The 23,386-nt window shown below is 43.6% G+C and overlaps 1 protein-coding gene across 3 annotated transcripts in view; it reads left to right on the top strand.

Annotated features, from left to right (window-relative positions):
* LOC137348220 (calcium-binding and coiled-coil domain-containing protein 2-like) overlaps nt 1–23,386 on the top strand; it is a 65,506-nt gene that overhangs the window by 856 nt on the left and 41,264 nt on the right. For all 3 annotated transcript variants that reach the window (XM_068013592.1, XM_068013594.1, XM_068013593.1), the window contains exons 3-8: nt 4,155–4,344; nt 7,001–7,100; nt 10,169–10,338; nt 17,547–17,705; nt 20,835–20,984; nt 22,564–22,712. In XM_068013592.1, coding sequence (XP_067869693.1) covers nt 4,165–4,344; nt 7,001–7,100; nt 10,169–10,338; nt 17,547–17,705; nt 20,835–20,984; nt 22,564–22,712 — 908 coding nt within the window. In that variant the 5' untranslated portion in view covers nt 4,155–4,164. The remainder of the gene's footprint in view (nt 1–4,154; nt 4,345–7,000; nt 7,101–10,168; nt 10,339–17,546; nt 17,706–20,834; nt 20,985–22,563; nt 22,713–23,386) is intronic.

Genomic DNA, 23,386 nt, shown 5'->3' with positions numbered 1-23,386 from the left:
TCATCCTTCTCCTTTCTAATGAGAAGAGGCCTAGAATGTTCAGCCTTTCCTCGTAAGACTTATTCTCCATTCCAGGCAACATCCTGGTAAATCTCCTCTGCACCCTCTCCAAGGCTTCCACATCCTTCCTAAAATGAGGCGACCAGAACTGCACACAGTACTCCAAATGAGGCCTTACCAAGGTCCTGTACAGCTGCATCATCACCTCACGGCTCTTAAATTCAATCCCTCTGCTAATGAACGCTAACACCCCATATGCCTTCTTCACAGCCCTATCCACTTGACTTGCAACTTTCAATGATCTATGCACATAGACCCCAAGGTCTCTCTGCTCCTCCACATGCCCAAGAACCCTACCGTTAACCCAGTATTTTGCATTCATGTTTGTCCTTCCAAAATGGACGACCTCACACTTTTCAGGGTTAAACTCCATCTGCCACTTTTCAGCCCAGCACTGCAACCTATCCAAGTCCCTTTGCAGACGACAATAGCCCTCCTCGGTATCCACAACTCCACCAACCTTTGTATCATCTGCAAATTTACTGACCCACCCTTCGACTTCCTCATCCAAGTCGTTAATAAAAATCACAAACAGGAGAGGACCCAGAACTGATCCCTGCGGCACGCCACTGGTAACTGGGCTCCAGGCTGAGTATTTACCATCTAAGACCACTCTCTGCCTTCTATCAGTTAGCCAATTCTTAATCCAACTGGCCACATTCCCCACTATCCCATGCCTCCTGACTTTAATTTTCATTTTTGCTTACTCCCCTCCTTGAAGGCGTTGATGTTTGCTGGGATACAGTTCCATGGCCAACAAGTGCCTTGTAGTTCCCGAGCCAAGTGCATCTTCCCTGATGTTTTTGTTACAAAAGGATTGGAGTATTTAAAAAGTCTTGCCACAATCATACAAGGCATGATGCGGCCACGCTTGGAGTACTGTTTGCAGATTTGCAGGGGTTTGTCCTATGAGGAGAGATTGACTAGACTAGGCTTAGAGTTAGAAGAATGAGAGGTGATTTAATTGAAGCATATAAAATTCTTAAGGGGTTTGACGTGATAGTTGCAGGAAAATGTTTCCTCTGATTGGGGAATCTCGAACATGGATCACAGTCTCAGAATGAGGGGTCAGCTGTTTAGGACTGAGAAGAGAAATTTCTTTACTCAAAGGGTTGTGAATCTTAGGAATTCTGTAGCCCTGAGAGCTGTGGATGCTCAGTCGTTGAGTATATTCAAGACAGAGGTCAATAGATTTTTGAGTACTAAGGGAATTAATTGACTGGTATGGGAATAGTTCGGGAAGGTGGAATTGAGGTCGAAGATCAGCCATGAACTTGTTGAATGGAAGAGTGGGCTTGAACAACCAAATAGCCTACTACAGCTCTTATTTCTTATGATGTCACCCCATCTATTGAGTGTCGTAGGAACAGGATTGAAGCCATTGAACCCACTCCACCATTTTATTAGATCATGGCTGATCTGTACCCCAGCTCTATTCACCTGCCTTGATCCCCTTACTGAAGGAAAATCTGTAAGCCTCCAACTTGAAAATTTTGATCGACTGCCAGCTTTGTGTCGGCTGTATTTTCAACATATATTCACCCAATCCTGCCTTCTGCATCCACACATATTGCCAAGCAAGAATCACTAGTGATCCAGAGTGAGATTTTTGGCTGATTTTTCACTGTCTCTTCCCCTGTGTATGAAGTTTTTCTTTTTATTTTCCCCCTCATGTTTGCATTCCTATATGTTAATTATCACCCCTACTGTGCTCGCTGATCTACATTAGTTCCTGGTCTGGCATTGCCTTGATTTTAAAATTCTGATCCTTGGTTTTCAAATCCCTTTGTAGCCTCACTCCTCCCTGTCTCAACTCCTCCAGCCCCATCACCCTGCAAGATCTCTGTGCTCCTCCAATTCTGGCCTCTTGCACTTCCCTGATTTCCGTTCCTGTACCATTGGCGGCCGTGCCTTCAGTTGCTTCTGCCCTAAGCTCTGGAATTCCCTCCCTAAACCCCTTTCTCTGCTCCTTTAAGATGCTCCTTAAAATCTACCAGTTTGACTAAGCTTCTGGTCACCTCTCGTAATATTTCCTTAATAAAATAAAAGCAAAATACTGCGGATGCTGGAAATCTGAAATAAAAACAAGAAATTCTGGAAACACTCAGCAGGTCTGGCAGCATCTGTGGAGAGAGAAGCAGAGTTAACGTTTCAGGTCAGTGACCTTTCTTCAGAACTGGCAGATATTAGAAATGTAAAAGGTTATGAGCAAGTAAAGTGGGGGTGGGGCAAGAGATAACAAAGGAGAAGGTGTAGATAGGACAAGGTCACAGAATAGCTGACCAGAAGGTCATGGAGCAAAGATATGTTAATGGTGTGTTGAAAGATAAAGCATTCGTACAGAAAGGGTGTTAAGTGACTGAAACTTGAACAGCCACATGTACAAACATGAAAAAAACAGTGGGTAAGCAAACTGAACAAACTAAGATGAAATAAAATAACACAAAAAATATAAAAACAAGGAAAAAGAAAAATATAACTAAAAATAAAACTAAAATGGGGGGCCCGTCATGCTCTGAAATTATTGAACTCAATGTTCAGTCCGGCAGGCTGTAGTGTGCCTAATCGGTAAATGAGATGCTGTTCCTCGAGCTTGCATTGATGTTCACTGGAACACTGCAGCAATCCCAGGACAGAGATGTGAGCATGAGAGCATAACCCTCGACTCCCTGAGATTTCAAAAATCTGTCTGCCTCCTCAAATACATTTAGTGACCTATGCTCCACAACTCTCTGAGGCAGAGAATTCCAGAGATTCACCACCATTTGAGAGAAGAAATTCCTTCGCATCTCAGTTTTAAATGTGTGACCCCTTATTCTGTAACTATGTTCGAGATTCCCCCACCAGTGGAAACATATTCTCAACATCTACCCTGTCAAGCCCCCTTAGAATCTTATATGTTTCAATCAAATCGCCTCTAATTCTTCTAAACTCCAATGAATAAAGGCCAAACCTGTTTATCCATTCTTGCTAAGACAAACCCTTCATCCCAGGAATCAACCTAGTGAACCTTTTCTGAACTGCCTCCAATGCTAGTATATCCTTCCTTAAATACGGGGACCAAAACTGTACGCAGTACTCCAGGTACGGCCTCATCAACACCCTGTACAGTTGTAACAAGACTTCCCTATTTTAAAACTCTAACCTCCTAGCAATAAAGGCCAAAATTCAATTTGCCTTCCTAATTACTTGCTGCACCTGCATGCTAACATTTTGTGTTTCATGTACAATGAAAGCTAGTCTCAGTTTCATGGAACCATCACTATCAATTTTTGTAAAACCCCATCTGATTCACTAATGTCACTTTTAGGGAAGGAAATCTGCTGTCCTTACCAGTCTGCCCTACATGTGTCTCCAGACCCACAGCAATTGGTTGACTCTTAACTGCCCTCTGAAATGGCTTAGCAAGCCACTCAGTTGTCAAGGGCATTTGGGGATGGGCCACAAATGCTGGCCTTGGCAGTGACGCCAACGTCCCATGAAAGAATAATAATTGTTAATGGTGCAATAAAAATGCAAGTTGTTGTTGAATGAAAATTTACTAAGAAAATTTGGAGATGATTACATTTTATTGTCATCATAATTAATACAATTGTTGGGGTAATCTTGGCAACTTTGCCCCAGAACAGCTGGTCAGTCCTGCTGTGTGCAGTTCCCCTTCCCCATTTTTAGATCAGAATAAGAACAAATCCTGTTGAATTAATGGATCTGCTATTTTTCTCATGTACCCAACCCTGATTCCTCTCTGAACCCTCAATCAGGTTGCTATAATCTCACTAAGTACAGAAATATTCTATTTCACACCTGACATAGTATTACATTAATGGCTCATACTATTTCCAGGTTAGTTTACAGATACTCTCGGGTATATGAATGACTGTGTATAAACACCAAGGCCCATGTACTGTCTATTATAGGTGCTAGTGACTGACTGGTCTTCAATGTGTTGTGACAGCACTGAATGGAACCAGTTTAAGAGAATTCTACAAGTTTTTATTATATCCCTCTCCTCCATTAGGGAATCCTGCTATTGCTCTGAGACAGTAGTCACGTACTATCGATTAAACGCATTTTCTTTTCTTGTCTTCCTTCAGGCTGGGCACCATGAACGAAAATCAAGGAGAACCACATACCGACACCTCGTCGCTGTATTCCAGCACCTTCGCCCAGGTTATCTTCGTCAACGTGGAAAAGGTTTACATGTCAGACATTCCTGTAAAATGCAACTACACACTGACGCCCAGGATCATGGCCCATAAGAAAGACTGGATTGGAATTTTCAAGGTAAGTTTTATTTTCAAACTATCAAGCTCATTATTTTGTGCTCTTCAATTAAAAATGGGCAGGATGTTGGGATACGACTCCTTAAACACCAGGGAAAATCCAGTAGTTGCATCTAATAAACATGAAATATTTTAAAATTTAATTTCAGGTTGTGGGCATCCTAAGGCTAGGATTTATTGTCCATCCCTAGTTACCTTGAGAAGGTGGTGGACTGCCTTCTGTTAAACTTATTCACCAGAAAGCAATGGTCCTATTTATAAATGGATAGGATGATGGAATGCAATCCCCAAAACACCAGTAAAATTCCTTGAATCCCACATCATAAAAATGGAATTAATCACCTTTAAAACAGTGTAATTGTTCACTTCGTATCTGGTTTTAAAACTTTCTTCCCAATGGCATACTTCTGGGCACCTCCCTGAAAATGCTGATACACTTGCGGAAACGTCCAGTCTTAATTTCCAAAAGACTGTGAGCAAAGGCCATGAAATTAATGTTAGTGTTACAGAAAAAAAAATTAGTATAACAAACACACAGAAATTAATGACCAAACTGAAATCTGATGAGCTTGTAGATACCCTGGGTCACCTTGTGAAGCTCCAAGGGTCTCGTTTATCTCACTGAGGTTAGTACTCCCCCTGCTCCTCTTCAAATAGTGCCATGGAATCTTTCACGTCCATCAGATAGGGCCTTTGTCTGACATCTCGTCTGAAAGACGGCACCTCTGATGCTGAAGAACTTAGTGCAGCACCGGAATGTCAGCCAGGATTGTGTTCAATTTCACTTGAACCCACGACGTTCTGATTCTGAGGCAAGAGTGCGACCACTGAGCGACAAGAAGTAGTTATATACTACGTAATTAGCTTAGTTAGTGGATTTTTGCCCCCCCAACCTAATTTCCTTTACTCAACACTCTCCTTAGATTTTCCGATCATTACTAACCCTTTATTTGAATTGAGTTAATGGCAGCTTTAGAAGAACAACAACAATTAGTGCATCTTGATTATTGACTCATATTGGGATATAATTCCACAGGCAATGGCTGACCTCCAGCACTTCATCCAATTAGCCAGTCCTCTTGTAGAGTCGGGTCACTGTGTTACCTGTGAGGGACTTCACGGCCAACCTCAATCCTGTAGTCCAATTGTGCCTGTCCCCCGAGGAGTCATTGGATAGTAATAAAAGATGAATATCCCAACTAATCACCCCAACCTCAATTGTACAGTCCTTACTGTAGCTCTCATCGATTTCAGCTCAGCGAGCCCAGGCTTGATATTAAACCTAAGGTTCTGTAAAATCGGTTGACTCTGAATTTTCAATGTTGCTGTTTAGGGATGTGTGATTCAGTTAACTGGATATGTCTGATAAACTCAGAATGGGTTTAAGACTATAATCAAAATTGAGCATTTGAGAGTAAGAATTTCCCAACAGTTTGAAACTCTTGACCCAAATTCTCAGGAGTCTCACCAGACGCTGTCGGGAATGAAAGAAAAACCTCTCAGAATTCCCACTGCTCGCAAACCACAGAGTTTAAATCAGGAGACCTTGAACCTCCAAATAACTTTTTTTTAAAAAAAGTCACTTCGATCAAGAAAGTTAATTTAAACAAATATGGTAGGTTATTTCACTCTGAGCAATGGTTTCTTTCAGTCTGTTACACTTCCTAGATTTTGAATTTCTTCCATTTAATCATTTTTAAACTTGTTTTATAAAGATCAGAGATGGAGTCTTAAAACTCCGTCTATCTATTCTAAATATAAACCAATCTAACCTTGGTTAGATTCCAATCTGTGACTCATTTTCCAGGCATTCTTTATCTTGTAAAGGAAGCATCTAAACCCTCCAATTGGACTGCAGCCTGAAACTAGCTCCTGTGTATCCAATATCTATCTGTTGAGCCTCCATTATGTGTCTCTCTTTCTGTCATATACCCATTACCTATATCTATCTAGGTGGGGGTCGATTAGCTCAGTTGGCTAGACGGCTAGTGTGAAATGCAGAAAGACGCCAACAGTGCGGGTTCAATCCCCGTACTGGCTGTGGTAGTTCATGGAGGCCTGCCTCCTCGCCTTGCCCTACGCTTGAGGAGTGGTGACCCTCTAGCTATACATCGCCAACTCTCTCTCTCTAATGTGGAGAGATGCTTATGGTCCTTTGGGACTATGGCTAGAGCATAAGCATATCTATCTAGGCATCTACCTGTCATGTCACCATAACATATCCATCCATTATCTACCATGTATCCATTATGTATTTAGCTTGAGCACATAAACCAGGCTGTATTAGGGAGTTCTGTATTGTCAGAGGTACCATCTTTCAGATGAAATGTTAAACCAAGGCCCTATCTTTGTCAATGACATACTTTTGAAGTGTAGTTCCTATTGTAACGTAGGAAACACAGCAGTTGATTTGCACATGGCAGGATCCCACAAACAGCAAGGTGGCAATCACCAGATAATCCATTTTAGTGAGGTGGAATTAGCCTCGCTAAACTGCTGCCCGTTCCTCTTCCATCTTCTACTGCTGTCTTTTCTGACTAGGTAACAAATAAATGCCTTTGGCAATAAACTTTGGCATTCTTGTTTTCTTTCCCTACATGCACTTTGACAGCTGTTTGCTGTGAGATAATTTTCACTTAATGTTTCTTCTATTCAAGGTTGGTTGGAGTACAGCTCGTGATTACCACACTTTTGTTTGGGCTCCTCTCCCTAAGGAGGACAGCCAGGTGGAACGACAGCAACAAGTGATGTTTGAAGGTAACATTCTTTCAACAGAGAACTTTGAAAGCATTCAATATGTCCAGGATACTGTTGGAGCAGTGGGACCAAAAGAAAACCGAATAATGCAAATAGAAAGCAAGGCCTTAAGATAGGAAATTTTAGTATCTCTTCCAGGGATGTGGGCTTTGCTGGAAAGGCCGTGTTTATTGCCCATCCCTCGTGTCCCTGAGATGGTGGTGATGAGCCACCTTGAAATTTTGCAGTAACATTTTGATACAACTGAGTCACTTGCTGGACCATTTCAGAGAACAGTTAAAAGTCAATCATGTTGGTGTGGGACGAGTCACTTATTGGCCAGACTGGGTAAAGATGGTAGATTTCCTTCTCTGAGGGACATTAATGAACCAGTTGGGTTTTTACATCAGTCTTGCAGCTTTGTGGGCACTTTTACTGCTACCAGCTTTTGAGGTCCAGATTTTTAAAACTATATTCAAGTTCTCATGGTGCAAATGGTGGTATTTCAATTAATGTCACTTGATTATAAGTTTGAATCGTAGTCTTTGGAGAAATCCCCAGATGAGTGGAAATATCAGAAGCACTCTTTCACAAGATTTCTCTTCCTCCTGCTCCCAATGTAAGGCTGCTGCCCAAGTCCCCTTGACCATTCACATTGTTAGGATGAGACGTGAAGGCTCAGTTAGGACGCTTGAGAGTTACAAGCTAGCCAGGAAGGATCTAAAGGGAGAGCTAAGAAGAGCAAGGAGAGGACACGAGTCATTGGCGGATAGGATCAAGGAAAACCCTAAGGCTTTCTATAGGTACGTCAGGAATAAAAGAATGACGAGAGTTAGATTAGGGCCAATCAAGGATAGTAGTGGGAAGTTGTGTGTGGAATCAGAGGAGATAGGGGAAGCGTTAAATGAATATTTTTCGTCAGTATTTACAGTAGAGAAAGAAAATGTTGTCGAGGAGAATACTGAGATACAGACTACTAGGCTAGATGGGATTGAGGTTCACAAGGAGGAGGTGTTAGCAATTTTGGAAAGTGTGAAAATAGATAAGTCCCCTGGGCCAGATGGGATTTATCCTAGGATTCTCTGGGAAGCCAGGGAGGAGATTGCAGAGCCTTTGTCCTTGATCTTTATGTCGTCATTGTTGACAGGAATAGTGCCTGAAGACTGGAGGATTGCAAATGTTGTCCCCTTGTTCAAGAAGGGGAGTAGAGACAGCCCTGGTAATTATAGACCTGTGAGCCTTACTTCGGTTGTGGGTAAAATGTTGGAAAAGGTTATAAGAGACAGGATTTATAATCATCTTGAAAAGAATAAGTTCATTAGCGATAGTCAGCACGGTTTTGTGAAGGGTACGTCGTGCCTCACAAACCTTATTGAGTTTTTCGAGAAGGTGACCAAACAGGTGGATGAGGGTAAAGCAGTGGATGTGGTGTATATGGATTTCAGTAAGGCGTTTGATAAGGTTCCCCACGGTAGGCTATTGCAGAAAATACGGAAGTATGGGGTTGAAGGTGATTTAGAGCTTTGGATCAGAAATTGGCTAGCTGAAAGAAGACAGAGGGTGGTGGTTGATGGCAAATGTTCATCCTGGAGTTTAGTTACTAGTGGTGTACCGCAAGGATCTGTTTTGGGGCGACTGCTGTTTGTCATTTTTATAAATGACCTGGAAGAGGGTGTAGAAGGGTGGGTTAGTAAATTTGCGGATGACACGAAGGTCGGTGGAGTTGTGGATAGTGCCGAAGGATGTTGTAGGGTTCAGAGGGACATAGATAGGCTGCAGAACTGGGCTGAGAGATGGCAAATGGAGTTTAATGCGGAAAAGTGTGAGGTGATTCACTTTGGAAGGAGTAACAGGAATGCAGAGTACTGGGCTAATGGGAAGATTCTTGGTAGTGTAGATGAACAGAGAGATCTTGGTGTCCAGGTACATAACCTGGGTAGCAACTTTCAGGGATTTAATAGGGCTGTTAAGAAGGCATATGGTGTGTTAGCTTTTATTAGTAGGGGGATCGAGTTTTGGAGCCACGAGGTCATGCTGCAGCTGTACAAAACTCTGGTGAGACTGCACCTGGAGTATTGCGTGCAGTTCTGGTCACCGCATTATAGGAAGGATGTGGAAGCTTTGGAAAGGGTGCAGAGGAGATTTACTAGGATGTTGCCTGGTATGGAGGGAAGGTCTTACGAGGAAAGGCTGAGGGACTTGAGGTTGTTTTCGTTGGAGAGAAGGAGGAGGAGAGGTGACTTAATAGAGACATATAAGATAATCAGAGGGTTAGATAGGGTGGATAGTGAGAGTCTTTTTCCTCGGATGGTGATGGCAAACACAAGGGGACATAGCTTTAAGTTGAGGGGTGATAGATATAGGACAGATGTTAGAGGTAGTTTCTTTACTCAGAGAAGTAGGGGCGTGGAACGCCCTGCCTGCAACAGTAGTAGACTCGCCAACTTTAAGGGCATTTAAGTGGTCATTGGATAGGCATATGGATGAAAATGGAATAGTGTAGGTCAGATGGTTTCACAGGTTGGCGCAACATCGAGGGCCGAAGGGCCTGTACTGCGCTGTAATGTTCTAATTCTAATTGTAGCCCAATGCTATGGGTCTAAGTAGAACCAACCCACTAACTGGTGGCATCTCTCAAGCACTGAAGTTCAAACCGTGCAGGATGCTGCTGTTCCAACACCACTCTGTGGGAGAGCTAGTGTGTAAGAGGCTTTGATAAGGTAAGTAGGGAGAAACTGTTCCCACTGGCAGGAGGGGTCAGTAACCCGAGGGCACGTTTAAAAGAATTGGCAGTAATTGGTTTGTAAACACTTCCTGTTGTAGAAGATTAGACTGGTCAAAAAAATAAGTACTTTGAATCAGGAGTTCATGGCTGCAGGGAATGAGAATGTGCTGTCCACAATTACATCATGTATTGTTTGATTGTAAAATGAATACTCCTGTTACAGTAGGTTGACGAATTGGGAAGAGACGGTATGTGGACCTTGTCTGACTTTTGAATAGTATTTTAATTAATAATGAAGAAAGTAAACGATACTTCGTAATCATAAATGCACATGTGTGCGTGTCTGTGTTTTCTTCTGTTCTAGCTTATTATCTCCCAAAGGACTATAATGATTTTTACCAGTTCTGCTACGTCACTCAGAAGGGGGAGATTCGTGGGGCGAGCACACCTTTTGGATTCAAACCAGCTCATTCCAACGTGTCTGAGCCCCTGGACAATGATTACAGTCAGGAGCTGCTCATCATCACTACACAGGTGAGTCACTTTTATTATAGCATGTGCACACATCTTCTCAGTTATCTAGTTTTCAAAGCTCCGCATACTTAAGTAGGGTTAATGTGAGGGAGTCTCCACTAGTTACAAAGAATTTCAGCTCTTAGGATAAAATCATCACATTATTTGTTGCATATTGGGGGATTATCATTTTTGGTGTCTATTTTTGGTCCAGCCCTACAACCCTCCAAGATCTTTGCTCTGCCAGTTCTGGCCTCTTACGCATCCCTGATTTTCATCACTCCACCGTTGATGGCCACGCCTTCAGCCACCAGGCTGTAACCACTGGAATTCCCTCCCTGAATTTCTCCACCTCCCTACCCCTTTCTCTTTCTTAAAACCTACCTCTTTGACCAAGCTTTGGTCATGTGACCTGATATCTCCTCATATGGTTTGGTGTCAGATCTTGATCGATAACACTCCTGTGAAGTGCCTTGGGACATTTTTAAAGTAGGAACAGGAGTAGCCCATTTAACCACTTGAGCCTGTTCTGCCACTTAACTGAATTTACTACGTTAAAGATGCTATATAAATGTAAGTTGTTGGAGATCTGCCATGGATGAAAGGAGCATTTGGGGATAACAAGCAGGATGTTGCAGTATATTGAAACCTCTTTATATTGAGGCTCACTGTTTGGGTCACCATCAAGGTTGAAGAGAGTAGGAGAGAAATTGAGATTAATGAAGTAATGGTTATGTGCCTTTGGGATTAGGATTTTGAAAAAAGTCTGGATTATTGGAAGGAGGGAAGACTAATGAAAGTAGAGTGTCACGATATTCAGGTCATTGGAATGAGTAGGAGATGTGGTAATGAATTTTCAGTTCAGCTCATGACGAACTTGTAGGGTATTTAATTCTCTGCCCAACTCCCACCCTGACCTCTCCTTGGCCTCCTATGCTGTTCCATTGAAACTCAACATAAGCTCAAGGAACAGCATCCCATCTGTTGAGTAGGCACTTTTACAGCCTTCTGGACTCAACATTGAGTTCAACAATTTCAGATCATTACCACTGCCTCCATTTTTTTTCAGCTGACAGCTGGTGGTGGTAATTCTGTTATTCCCATTTACATATCCTCTAAACCTGTCTTTTGTTTCTTTCCTTGGCCCATTTTTTAAAAAAAAGACAAACTTGCATTTTTTTTCACTCATTCATGGGATTTGGGCATCGCTGGCCAGGCCAGCATTTATTGCCCATCCCCAATTTCCCTTGCGAAAGTGGTGGTGAGCTGCCTTCTTGAACTGCTGCAGTCCATGTGAGGTAGGTACACCCACAGTGCTGTTAGGGAGGGAGTTCTAGGATTTTGACCCAGTGACAGTGAAGGAACGGCGATATAGTTCCAAGTCTGGATGCCAATGAAGTACTTTTGAAGTTGTAGGAAACGTGGCAGTCAATTTACATACAGTAAGTTGCTTAAAAATAGCAATGTGATAATGATCAGATAATGTTGCCCACCAAAGCTAGAGTATCATCACCTCATTCCATGACAATATGAAAGGCACAATTCAGCATAGTGGCACCTCATCAGACCCCTTTCCTATCCTGAGTGGCGTGAAACAGGGCTGTGTTCTTGCACCTACACTGTTCGGGATCTTCTTCTCCCTGCTGTTCTCACATGCTTTCAAGTCTTCAGAAGAAGGAATTTTCCTCCGCACAAGATCGGGTGGCAGGTTGCTCAACCTTACCCGTCTAAAAGCGAAGACCAAAGTACGGAAAGTCCTCATCAAGGAACTCCTCTTTGCTGACGATGCTGCTTTAACATCTCACACTGAAGAGTGTCTGCAGAGACTCATCGACAGGTTTGCGGCTGCCTATAATGAATTTGGCCTAACCATCAGCCTCAAGAAAATGAACATCATGGAGCAGGACGTCAGAAATGCCCCATCCATCAATATCGGCGATCACACTCTGGAAGTAGTTCAAGAGTTCACCGACCTAGGCTCAAGTATCACCAGTAACCTGTCTCTCGATGCAGAATTAAACAAGCGCATGGGAAAGGCTTCCTCTCCTGTGTCCAGACTGGCCAAGAGAGTGTGGGAAAATGGAGCACTGACACAGAACACAAAAGTCCAAGTGTATCAAGCCTGTGTCCTCAGTACCTTGCTCTACGACAGTGAGGCCTGGACAACGTATGTCAGCCGAGAGCAACGTCTCAATTCATTCCATCTTCGCTGCCTCCGGAGAATCCTTGGCATCAGGTGGCAGGCCCGTATCTCCAACACAGAAGTCCTCGAGGCGGCCAACATCCCCAGCATATACACCCTACTAAGCCAGCGGCGCCTGAGATGTCTTGGCCATGTGAACCGCATGGAAGATGGCAGGATCCCCAAGGACACATTGTACAGCGAGCTCGTCACTGGTACCAGACCCACTGGCCGTCCATGTCTCCACTTTAAAGACGTCTGCAAACGCGACATGAAGTCCTCTGACATTGATCACAAGTCGTGGGAGTCAGTTGCCAGCGATCGCCAGAGCTGGCGGGCAGCCATAAAGGCGGGGCTAAAGCATGGCGAGTCGAAGAGACTTAGCAGTTGGCAGGAAAAAAGACAGAAGCGCAAGGAGAGAGCCAACTGTGTAACAGCCCCGACAAACACATTTTTCTGCAGCATCTGTGGAAGAGCCTGTCACTCTAGAATTGGCCTTTATAGCCACTCCAGGCGCTGCTCCACACATCACTGACCACCTCCAGGCGCTTACCTATTGTCTCCCGAGACGAGGAGGCCAAAGAATGTTTTTGTGATATTGATTGAGGGATAAATATTGGCCAGGACATTTGGGGAGAATTCCCCTGATATCTTTCAAAATATTGCCATGGGATTAAAACAGAAAATGCTGGAAACACTCAGCTCTGGCAGTATCTGTGGGAGAAAAACAGAGTAAATGTTTTTCAGGTCTGGGACCTTTCATCGGAACTGAGAAAAGCTAGAAATCTAATAGGTTCTGAGCAAGTGAAGGTTGGAAGGGGGGAGGTGGAAGAAGAACAAAAAGGAATGTCTGATAGGGTGGAGGGCAGGAGAGATTAAATCACAAAAGGTTTCATGATACAAAGCCAAAGGACTGGTAATGGGACAAGTAAAGAAACAAAAGATGTGTCTAGAGGAGGTGTGAATGTCAGGACAGCAGCCATCCGTATGGGATTAAGTAAAGGGATTGAGAAAGAAATGAAAAAAAAACAGCAAAAAAAATAAACAAAATGGGGGCAGAGGTTCTGATTTAAATTTGTTGAACTCCGCGTTGATTCCAGCAGACTATAAAGTGCCCAGTTGAAAGATGAGGTGCTGTTCCCCAAACTTGTGATGAGTTTTATTGGAACACTGTCGCAGGTCAAGGACAGAAAGCTCAGAGTAGGCACAAGGTAGAGAATTGAAATGCCAGACAACTAGAAGCGCAGGGTCATGCTTGCAGACTGAGTGGAGATGTTCCGCAAAGCGGTCAGCCAGTCTGCATTTGGTCTCCCCGGTGTGGAGGAGACCATATTGTGAGCAGTGAATACGGTATACTAAACTGAAAGTAGTACTAGTAAATCGCTGTTTCACTTGGAAGGAGCGTTTGGGGCCTTGGGCAGTGAGAAGGGAGGAGGTAAAAGGGCAACTCCTGCACTTGCATGGAAAGGTCCCATAGGAAAGGGAGGGGTGACTGAGGAGTGGGCCAGGGTGTCAGGAAGGGAACAGTCTCTTTGGAATGCTGAAAGGGGCTGGGAGGGGGAAGATGTGTTCAGTTGTGACATCGCGCTGGAGGTGGCGGAAATGGTGGAGGATTATCCGTTAAATAGGCTCAGTGCAAGCTTGAGGAACAGCACCTCATCTTTTGACTGGGCACTTCACAACCGCCTGGACTCAAAATTTGAGTTCAACAATTTTAGATCATAACCTCTGCCCCCATTTTGTTTGTTTGCTGGTTTGTTTTTATTTTCTCTCACTTCTTTAACCCCTTTACTTTGCAACCGGATGACTGCTATCCTGCTAATCACACGCCATCTAGACACATCTTTTGTTTCTTGTCCCATGACCACTCCCTTTGATGTTGTACCATGAAACCTTTTGTCATTAGTCTGTCCTGCCCTCCGCCCTATCAGACCTTCCCTTTTGTTCTTCCTGCCCCTTCACTTGCGCAAAACCCATTACATTTCCAACTGATGAAAGATGACAGATCTGAAACGTTAACTCTGTTTCTTTCTCCACAGATGCTGCCAGACCTGCTGAATATTTCCAACACTTTCTGTTTTTATTGCAGACTTCCAGCATCAGCAGTATTTTGCTATTGTATTAGTGCCATGGGATCTTTTACATCCACCCAAGAGGGAAAACGGGGACTCGGTGTAACATCTCATCCAGAAGACTGCACTTCACACAGTGCAGCACTCCCTCAGTACTGCACTAGAGTATTGGCCTTATTTTTTTAAAATTTATTTAGAGATACAGCACTGAAACAGGCCCTTCGGCCCACCGAGTCTGTGCTGACCAACAACCACCCGTTTATACTAACCTAGAGCAATCCCATATTCCCTATCACCTACCTACACTGGGGGTAATTTACAACGGCCAATTTACCTGCAAGTCTTTGGCTTTGGGAGGAAACCGGAGCACCCGGGGAAAAACCCATGCAGACACAGGGAGAACTTGCAAACTCCACACAGGCAGTACCCAGAATCGAACCCGGGTCCCTGGAGCTGTGAGGCTGCAGTGCTAACCACTGCGCCACTGTGCTCAAGTCCTGGAGTGGGACTTGAATTCACAACCTTCTGACTCAGGCAAAAGTGCTACCAACTGAGCCACAGCTGACACCATTACTATTGTATGATTGCCTTTAAGAGTGATGCCCCTTTAAGATCTTAGTATGCTAATGAGCTAAGTACCAGGATGTAGTCATGTGACTTGAAGCCAGCGTCACACTGCAACTGTAACACCCAGAGTAAGGTTCTGTAAATAGTTAGCTCTGTGCTGTACATAAGAGTTTAGCTGTAATAAATCTGTTTAAGATCTTGAATCCATACTCCATGCATCTCATTTATGTTGCATCAGACAACATAAATAATGCATAACAATTACCATCTCTATTTGCCTTGCACCATCATTCCCTTTTTGTCATTGAATCTCTCCTGGCTTCCACCCTGTCACGGACCTTCCCTTTTGTTCTTTCTATTCCCTGGTCCTATGTACTTGCTTAAAACCTGTTCCATTTCTAACTTCATTCCAGTTCCACTGAAAGCTCATTGATCTGAAACATTAACTGTTTCCCTCTCCACAGATGCTGCAGGACCTGCTTAGTGTTTCCAGTATTTTCTGCTTTTATTTCAAATTTCCAGCATCTGCAGTATTTTGCTTTTGTGATGTTGTAGTACAGTGTATTTGAAACTTGGCGGAAACGAGCTCTGAGGAGCAGTGACCATGGTACTGCAAAGACTGGGCAGGACAGAGTTAAAACTGCTGCATTTTTTTAAATATAAAAAAAGAGCAGGCCTCACTTTCATACTGCAGAGAAGTCTTGATTTTAGTGGGACGTGGCTCAGTAAACTAATTGGTGTCAGGCGTTAGCTGTGGCAGCACTGAATAATTCTAGTATCAATGAACTGTGAAATACCAGTGTTTGAGCAGCTCAAATTTATTGCAGTGATTAAAGTCACCTGGGTTCTCGAGTCAGCATCTGAATGATGCGTCCCTTTGCAAACCTCCCACTAACAGTGCTGACATTTTGTAGACTGGTTGTTTTAAGAGCTGGGGGATCTTTTTTTTTCAAACATTCGCTGAAAGTTAGATTAGACTGCAGGGCATCTCGGCATGACTGTTAGCTGGGGCTGCAGTTTTATCTGTTGGGAGTTGAAGATGCAAATGTTTTAAATCAGTGATGCTCGTTAAAAGACTCTTGCGGCCTGCATTTCCTTTATCTCTGACCCTCAGCATGATTGCAGCTCCCATATGTTTCTGGGCCTCCATTCATGGATCTTGCTGTGGAATGTGTGACAGTGCTGTTCCCTCACTTTTTTCTCTCTCCGGTAAAACAAAGCCAGGGAATGTTGGAATATTAGATTTTCATTTCCATACAGCAAGCAAAAAGGCCTCATTAAAATAGAAATGTTGCTCTTATGGATCCCACTCTTCCTGTGAGGAAGCAATTGGGCATCCACTTGGCAACTGGGCAAGGCGGAGTGATGGAATTTGGAAGATCACCATGTGAGGCATTCCGGATTAGACCTGTGTCCCATCACTGCAGCATTCCTGAGAGTGGCTCTCAGATAAGACATTGGATGGGATTGTGGTACACGACAGGAAGTTAGTGAGTAACACTCTTAAATGATGGGAATTGGCACTTGCCTTTTGTGCACACTAGATGAGTGGATATTATACTTCTGTTCCTCGCACACAATAACCTATTTCCTGGTTATTATCTGCACATTATCATTCAATTAGCTTCCAGTAATTATTTCACAATGATTAGTGCTGGAGTGTGGGCATCAAACGATTGCATGAACCATCCATTAAAAATCTTGAAGTTTGTTTAACAGACTGATTGGGGATGGAGTGGAAATTGGAGGCTTTTTGGGAGCTAAGCTGGGCTGGCTAAGCTTTCTCATTCATACACATTCATCTCATGCTCTCCTGTGACTCTTGTTCTCGGCAAAGATTTTTCAAATGAAATCCAAGCACAAGCTTTACTGTCTGAATATATTAAAGTTGGTTTCAATGTCACTAATTTGTGTGAGGTGGAGACAGGGAGAGGCACAGTTGGAAATTGTGGGTGGGTGGACACTGCTGGCCTCTAAGACCCCTTGAGATTGAATAACTGACCAGTCTAAGCTGATACACAAAGTTACCCCAGGTGAGGCACTTGATGATTGCTGGCATCCTTCAAATTGTACTTCAAGTGTTGGTTCCTTCAGGAAAGGCAGTGAGAAAATTGGGAATGGATATGGGTGTGATTTCCAGGTGCAATTTCAAAGGGTTCATACGGCAGTGCTCAGGCCTTGGTTTATGAGATTATAAAAACCTGTTCAATTTGATTGTTCCTGGATGTCATTTCAAGATACTGATTACTCCCAGTACAGTGCCAGCCTACCAGGGTTATTCTCTCTCGTATCTACAGTTTTCACAGTGAGATAGAGGGGGAGTATTTCTGAAAAGTCTGCAGTAATCGCAACATTCCTGAATGTGTTTTATGTTTTCCTTCTGATTCCCTGAAATGCTTCTGGAATAGGACAAACTTGAAGAAACGGAAAGAGAGAAAGATGCATTGAAGACTAACAACCTGAGACTAACAGAGGAAAACACAGCCCTAAAGGAAAATATCAAAGAGCTTGAAACACAAGCACAGCAAGACAAGGAAGAACATTCCAGAGCATTGGAGATGAATAAGGTACATTAAAACTCTGTTAATGACAGTGCCCAAGATTGTTGGCTGCACAGTCATTGTGTCCTGTGCATCAAAATTTCTCCGTTAAATATTCTAAGAGTTGCTCAGTTCCCAAGAAATAGAGTTTAAACAAGGTATGTATTTGGATTTAAAAGTGTTTCCTCTGGAAACAATGTGCAAAGTTCAATATGACTAGGAGATCAGGACCCCTTTTGTTAAGAGCTTTTTGTTTTTAACCAAATCTTGCTCGCTGCCAAGAATCCTCCTGTGGCCCAGTTAGCAAGTTGTTCTGAAAGCGGATTGATCCCTATATTAACACATCATGATAACACATAGATGATGTTTAGTTTAGTTTAGTTTAGAGATACAGCACTGAAACAGGCCCTTCGGCCCACCGAGTCTGTGCCGACCATCAACCACCCATTTATACTAATCCTACACTAATCCCATATTCCTACCACATCCCCACCTGTCCCTATATTTTCCCTACCACCTACCAACCTGCAAGTCTTTTGGCTTGTGGGAGGAAACCGGAGCACCCGGAGAAAACCCACGCAGACACCGGGAGAACTTGCAAACTCCACACAGGCAGTGCCCAGAATTGAACCCGGGTCGCTGGAGCTGTGAGGCTGCGGTGCTAACCACTGCACCACTGTGCCGCCCTGTGAGATACTGATGTCATAGCACCAGTCCATGAGCACTAATTCACATGGAGACTGGCTATTCCAACTGACTGTAAATATGGACAAGTAGCACACTTGGGTTACCCTCCTAAGACCAGGCCTACAACACTAAAAAAAAAAGCTGAAAATATTAACATTGTGTTAGTTATGTGGCTGAAGTTAAGTTGGTTTCAGTGTCTGGGTCAGTTTTAGTCCAAATCCTAGCAAGTTCGCGTCTACAGCACAGAACTCTTGGTTATTTGGCACACTTCGGCACTCAACTAACCATTTCTTTCAGAGACCTTAACGTATGAGCAGGAAGAGGCCATTCAGCCCCACGGGCCTGTTCCATCTTTCAGTTAGGCTATAGTTGATCTGGATCTTAACTGTATCCAGCAACCTTGGTTGTGTAACTCTTAATACCATTGCCTAACAAATCTATCGAGCTCCATTCAGAAATGTTCAACTGACCCCCATCCTCAACCATGAAGATGGTTGATGAGGAAAGTGGACATGTTACACTGATATATAATACTTTTCTGAGGTTGGGCAATGTAATGGGAGCTATACTTTGTGTTCACTGTATATTACTGAACATGGGAGCTCTTACTGGAGTAGTAAATTATATAGGGGTATGGTCCCATAGTGGTTGTGTTACTGAGCTATTAATCCAGAGGCCTGGGCTAATGATCTAGAGACAATCGTACAAATCCCAACACAGCAGCTGAGGAATTTAAATTCAGTTAATTAAATCTGGAATAAAAACCTTGTCTCGATCACGAAACTACCAGATTGTTGTAAAAACCCATCTGGTTCACAAATGTCCTTCAGGGAAGGAAATCTGCCGTCCTTACCTGGTCTGGCCTATATGTGACTCCAGACCAACAACGATGTGGTTGACCCTTAAATGGCCTTGCAAGTCACTCAGTTGTATTCAAGAAGGTGGTTTACCGCCATCACCTCGAGGGCATTTAGGGATGGGCAGTAAATGCTGGTCTTCCTAGCAACACTAGTGTTCCTTGAATGAATAGAAAAAATGTAGAGGGAGCTGTACTGCAAATCTAATCTGCACCCAAAGCTGTCTTGAGTGTACTGAGAATTAACTGCCACTTTAATGAGCAGAAAATTCATCAAAAAAATGAAAGCTACACAGATTATCTTTGTGAAATCTTGTAAGGCCTGACCATATTCCCTAAAGAGCAGAAACCTGTGGCTGATTTTCGGCATCGGAGTCAGGCAGAGGCTAAAAGTAGCCCCGCTGGCTGGCGTGCCAGTTCCCCGCCTCTGGGCCATTTTTGTGGAGGCAGAATAGGGGGCCATCAGGGCTATCCACCCACATGTGGCGGGTAGCCAATCAGGTTCATTAAGAACCAATTGAGGCCAATTAAAGGAGCCGACTGGAATTTTCCAGTCAGCATCCAGGTTCCCGTGCCAGTGGGGGCCAGTTTAGGTGCCAGGAGGCCTGGGCTGGGAGGTGGGGGTTGTCAGGGAGGGTGGTGATGGTGGTGTAGGTGGGTGCAGCACTCCAGGCAGGTTTAGATGCCCTCCCTGGATGCAGGAACAACCACAGGTCACCCTGTAGAGGGGATCCTTCCCCTTGGACAGTGGTGATCTGGCTGCTGCATCTATTTTTAATTAAAGATTTTTTTAAAAAATCTCTTTTTAAGCGTCCTCTCTCTTACTTACTTGCCATCGCAGCCTGCTACTCCTTTTAAGCTGGTAGGCATCTGATTGGCCATCCAACTTCGAGAGCCCGTCCGCCATCCTTAATTGGATGGAGAACCTGTCTCCAGGCCAATTGAAGACATGCCCCCTTGAAAATCCCAATAAGTGGGTGGTTGATGGTCGGCACAGACTCGGTGGGCCGAAGGGCCTGTTGCAGTGCTGTACCTCTGAACTAAACTAAGTGGCTCTTCCTCTCCCCACCCTCTTTCCCCCCCCCCCCCCAGCCTCGGGTGGGGTGTTGGGTGCAGGTTAGGCACCTGGAGACAGTCCCAATCTCTCTTTTTTTTTTTTTTCCCCCCTCCTCCCCCCCCCTTGGAGGAAAAATTCAGCCCTTGAGATTTGGACTAGTTTGGAATAGTTTCATCTTGTTTCTGCAAACTAAATAATTAGCTTCTCACTGCAAAGTGTGTGTCAGACATCTCCATCTAGTGCACAGACAGATAGTGTAGTGTAGCCTCTTCACAATTTAAAAATATTTTGTACAAAATGGAAATCAAATAAAACTGAAATGTCTGTGTCCGCAACCAGCTTCTGAGAAAAGGCGGATAAATGTTTGGGTTTGGATCTTCCTTAAGAACTGTTCTGACAAAATATGAATACTTTTCAAATGTAAACTTATCTTGTCTCTTCACGGATGTTGATGCGCTTTGCTTATATTTCCAGCATGTTTGTTATCATTACCCCATTATTGGCCCAGTATACAATTCTCAGTGATCATTTCCCCCTCCCCTCTTGTACATCACAGAAGGATGTGAAGGCGTTAGAGAAACAAATGTTAGAACAGAAGGTGGATAATGAGGTGGAAATGAAAGCACAGAATGTAAAGACAGAGCAACTCAGAAAGGAATTGACTGAAAAAGAGTCAGCATGTTTAAATGCACAAAAGGAAAACCAGGTAAATTTTTAGAATGTGCTGTGATGCTGTTTGTAAATGTAACTTGAGATTTCTGACTAGAAAACCACTCACTGGCAACAGGATTGTTCATTAAGTTTGGTATAAAGTATATTTGCCAAACACCTTTTAATTAATAAAACATCGTTACCATATCATGGTGCATGAGAAATGGAATCTCCCCAGCTTTTCTTCTTTTATGTCCAGCTGAGAGGGTAGACGGAATCTTAGTTCTGTGTCTCATCCAACAGATGGCACTTTTCTTTTATTCGTTTATGGGATGTGAGCGTTGCTGGCCAGGCCAGCATTTATTGCCCATCCCTAATTGCCCTTGAGAAGGTGGTGGTGAGCTGCCTTCTTGAACCGCTGCAGTCCGTGTGAGGTCGGTACACCCACAGTGCTGTCACAGTGCACCTCTGACAGTGCAGCACTCCCTCAATTCTGCACTATATTAGCCTAGATTTTGTGCTCTTTTGTCCCTGGAGTGGGACTTGAACCCACAAACTCTGGCTCAGAGGTGAGCAGTCTACCCACTGAGCCACAGCTGACCAGTTTAAAGTAGGAAAATATTCCAGGGTTCTTCACAGGATCGTAAACACTCTGAGTGCGTTCGAGATTTGTTTTAATCACTGAAATGTTTTGAGTCGTGGCTCTGTTGGTGGTTGCACCACTTGATGTCAAGGCCACATCCTTCCACCTCCATACGTTGCCTGTTTACACACCTATCTTTTTCCCTGCCACAGCTGAAACCCTAATTCAGTCTACATTAAAATCAAAATCTGTTGCTGTCCTCACTAGCCTTCATGTCTCTATCCTTGACAAACTGCAGCTAAATCAGAACTGCAGCTGCCAAAATCCATTCCCACACGCCCCGTCAATTTCAAGGTCTCTGTTCTCCATACCCCTCCATGGCCTTACTTCTCCAGGCGTGAGCAAACTTCTCTCGCCATATGTCAAAGCCTGGGCCATAGGAACAGGAGTAGGTCATTTAGCCCCTCGAGCCTATTCCACCATTCAGTAAGATCATGGCTGATCTATGATCTAATCCCATATGCCTGTCTTTGCCTCACATTCCTTGATACCTTTGGCTAACAAAAATCTACCTGTCTCAGTTTTAAAGTTAGTTGCCGCTTGCAGAGAGAGACTTCCAAACCTCTACCACCTGTTTGCAATAAGTGTTTCCTAATTTCACTCTTGAAAAGTCTGACTGTAATTTTTTGACTATGCCCCCTCATCCTGGACTCTCCAACTGGTCCTCCAATCCTCTGACTTCGGGCTACTGCATTTCCTCAGCTTCACTATCAGAAGTTGATCTTTCTGCTGCTGCCCTGCTTCTCTTAGAAATTCCCACTCAATCATCTTTGCCTCCCTTGCTGCCCCCCTCCCTTTGAAAGCTGCCTTCATAGTCCATTTCTGCAACCATGCCTTTAGTCTCCTTACCATCTCTACTTCTTCTTTGTCCTATGAATATTGTCATTTCTTGTTTTGTAAAGCTCAGTACTGCATCACCCAGCACAGCAATCTGTATCAGGCTAAACTTTAACATTGGTTATAATATCTGTTTCATTTTACTTTTTATAAGGACCTGCAAGCGAAGATGGAGTCAGCACAGGCCTCTATCGAGCAATTCAAACAAGAATATGACAAAGCTGTAAATAAAGCAAAACAACTGCAGCAAGAAACCAAGACTCTCAAAATGGAGATTAGCGCAAAGGAGACCGAGATAGCAAGGTAAAAGAAGAAAGAGCTTGTATTTATGTAGCACCTTTCAGACATCCCAAAGCACTTTACAGCCAGTGAAGTACTGTTTAAGTGTAGGCACTATTGTAATGTAGGGAAGGGTAGTAGCCAATTTGCACAAGGCAATGCAATAAAATGACCAGAGAATCTGTTTTTATGCGACTTCGGTTGAGGGATAAATATCGGTCAGGACACCGGGGAGTTGGAGAGCAGGATCTTCCCTACTCTTTACGCTCACTTAAGAGGGCAAACGGGGCCCCGATTTAACATTTCATTCAAACAGTGCAACACTTCCTCAGTCCTGCACTGGAGTGTCAGTCTGGATTTTGTGCTCCAGTCTCTGGAATGGGACTTGAATCCAAAACCACCTAATTCTGAAGTGTGAGTGCCACCACAAAGGTTGATTCCTATGGTAAGATTCATGCATAGATGTATTGTGTGTTAGCATTGCACCCAGCACTATTGAGTAAGTTGTGTATATTATCAGGAAAAGGAGCCCAGTGCTAATCAAAGATTCTCATTGGAGCACTGTTTTAAACTAAACTAGTTTTTTCTTCTAGTCCAGTTCTATTCCATTCCTGATTTGAGTTACACCAAATAGGGGTTACTGCACCAGTTGGGAAGGAAAATTGATTAAGTGACCAGTGCGGTCATTGGCGTCTCCT

Source organism: Heterodontus francisci, chromosome 33 (genome assembly GCF_036365525.1).
Source record: "Heterodontus francisci isolate sHetFra1 chromosome 33, sHetFra1.hap1, whole genome shotgun sequence".
Classification (NCBI taxonomy): Eukaryota; Metazoa; Chordata; class Chondrichthyes; order Heterodontiformes; family Heterodontidae; genus Heterodontus; species Heterodontus francisci.
The sequence above is the reverse complement of the archived record's forward strand: the minus strand, read 5'-3'. Positions and strand labels throughout refer to the sequence as shown.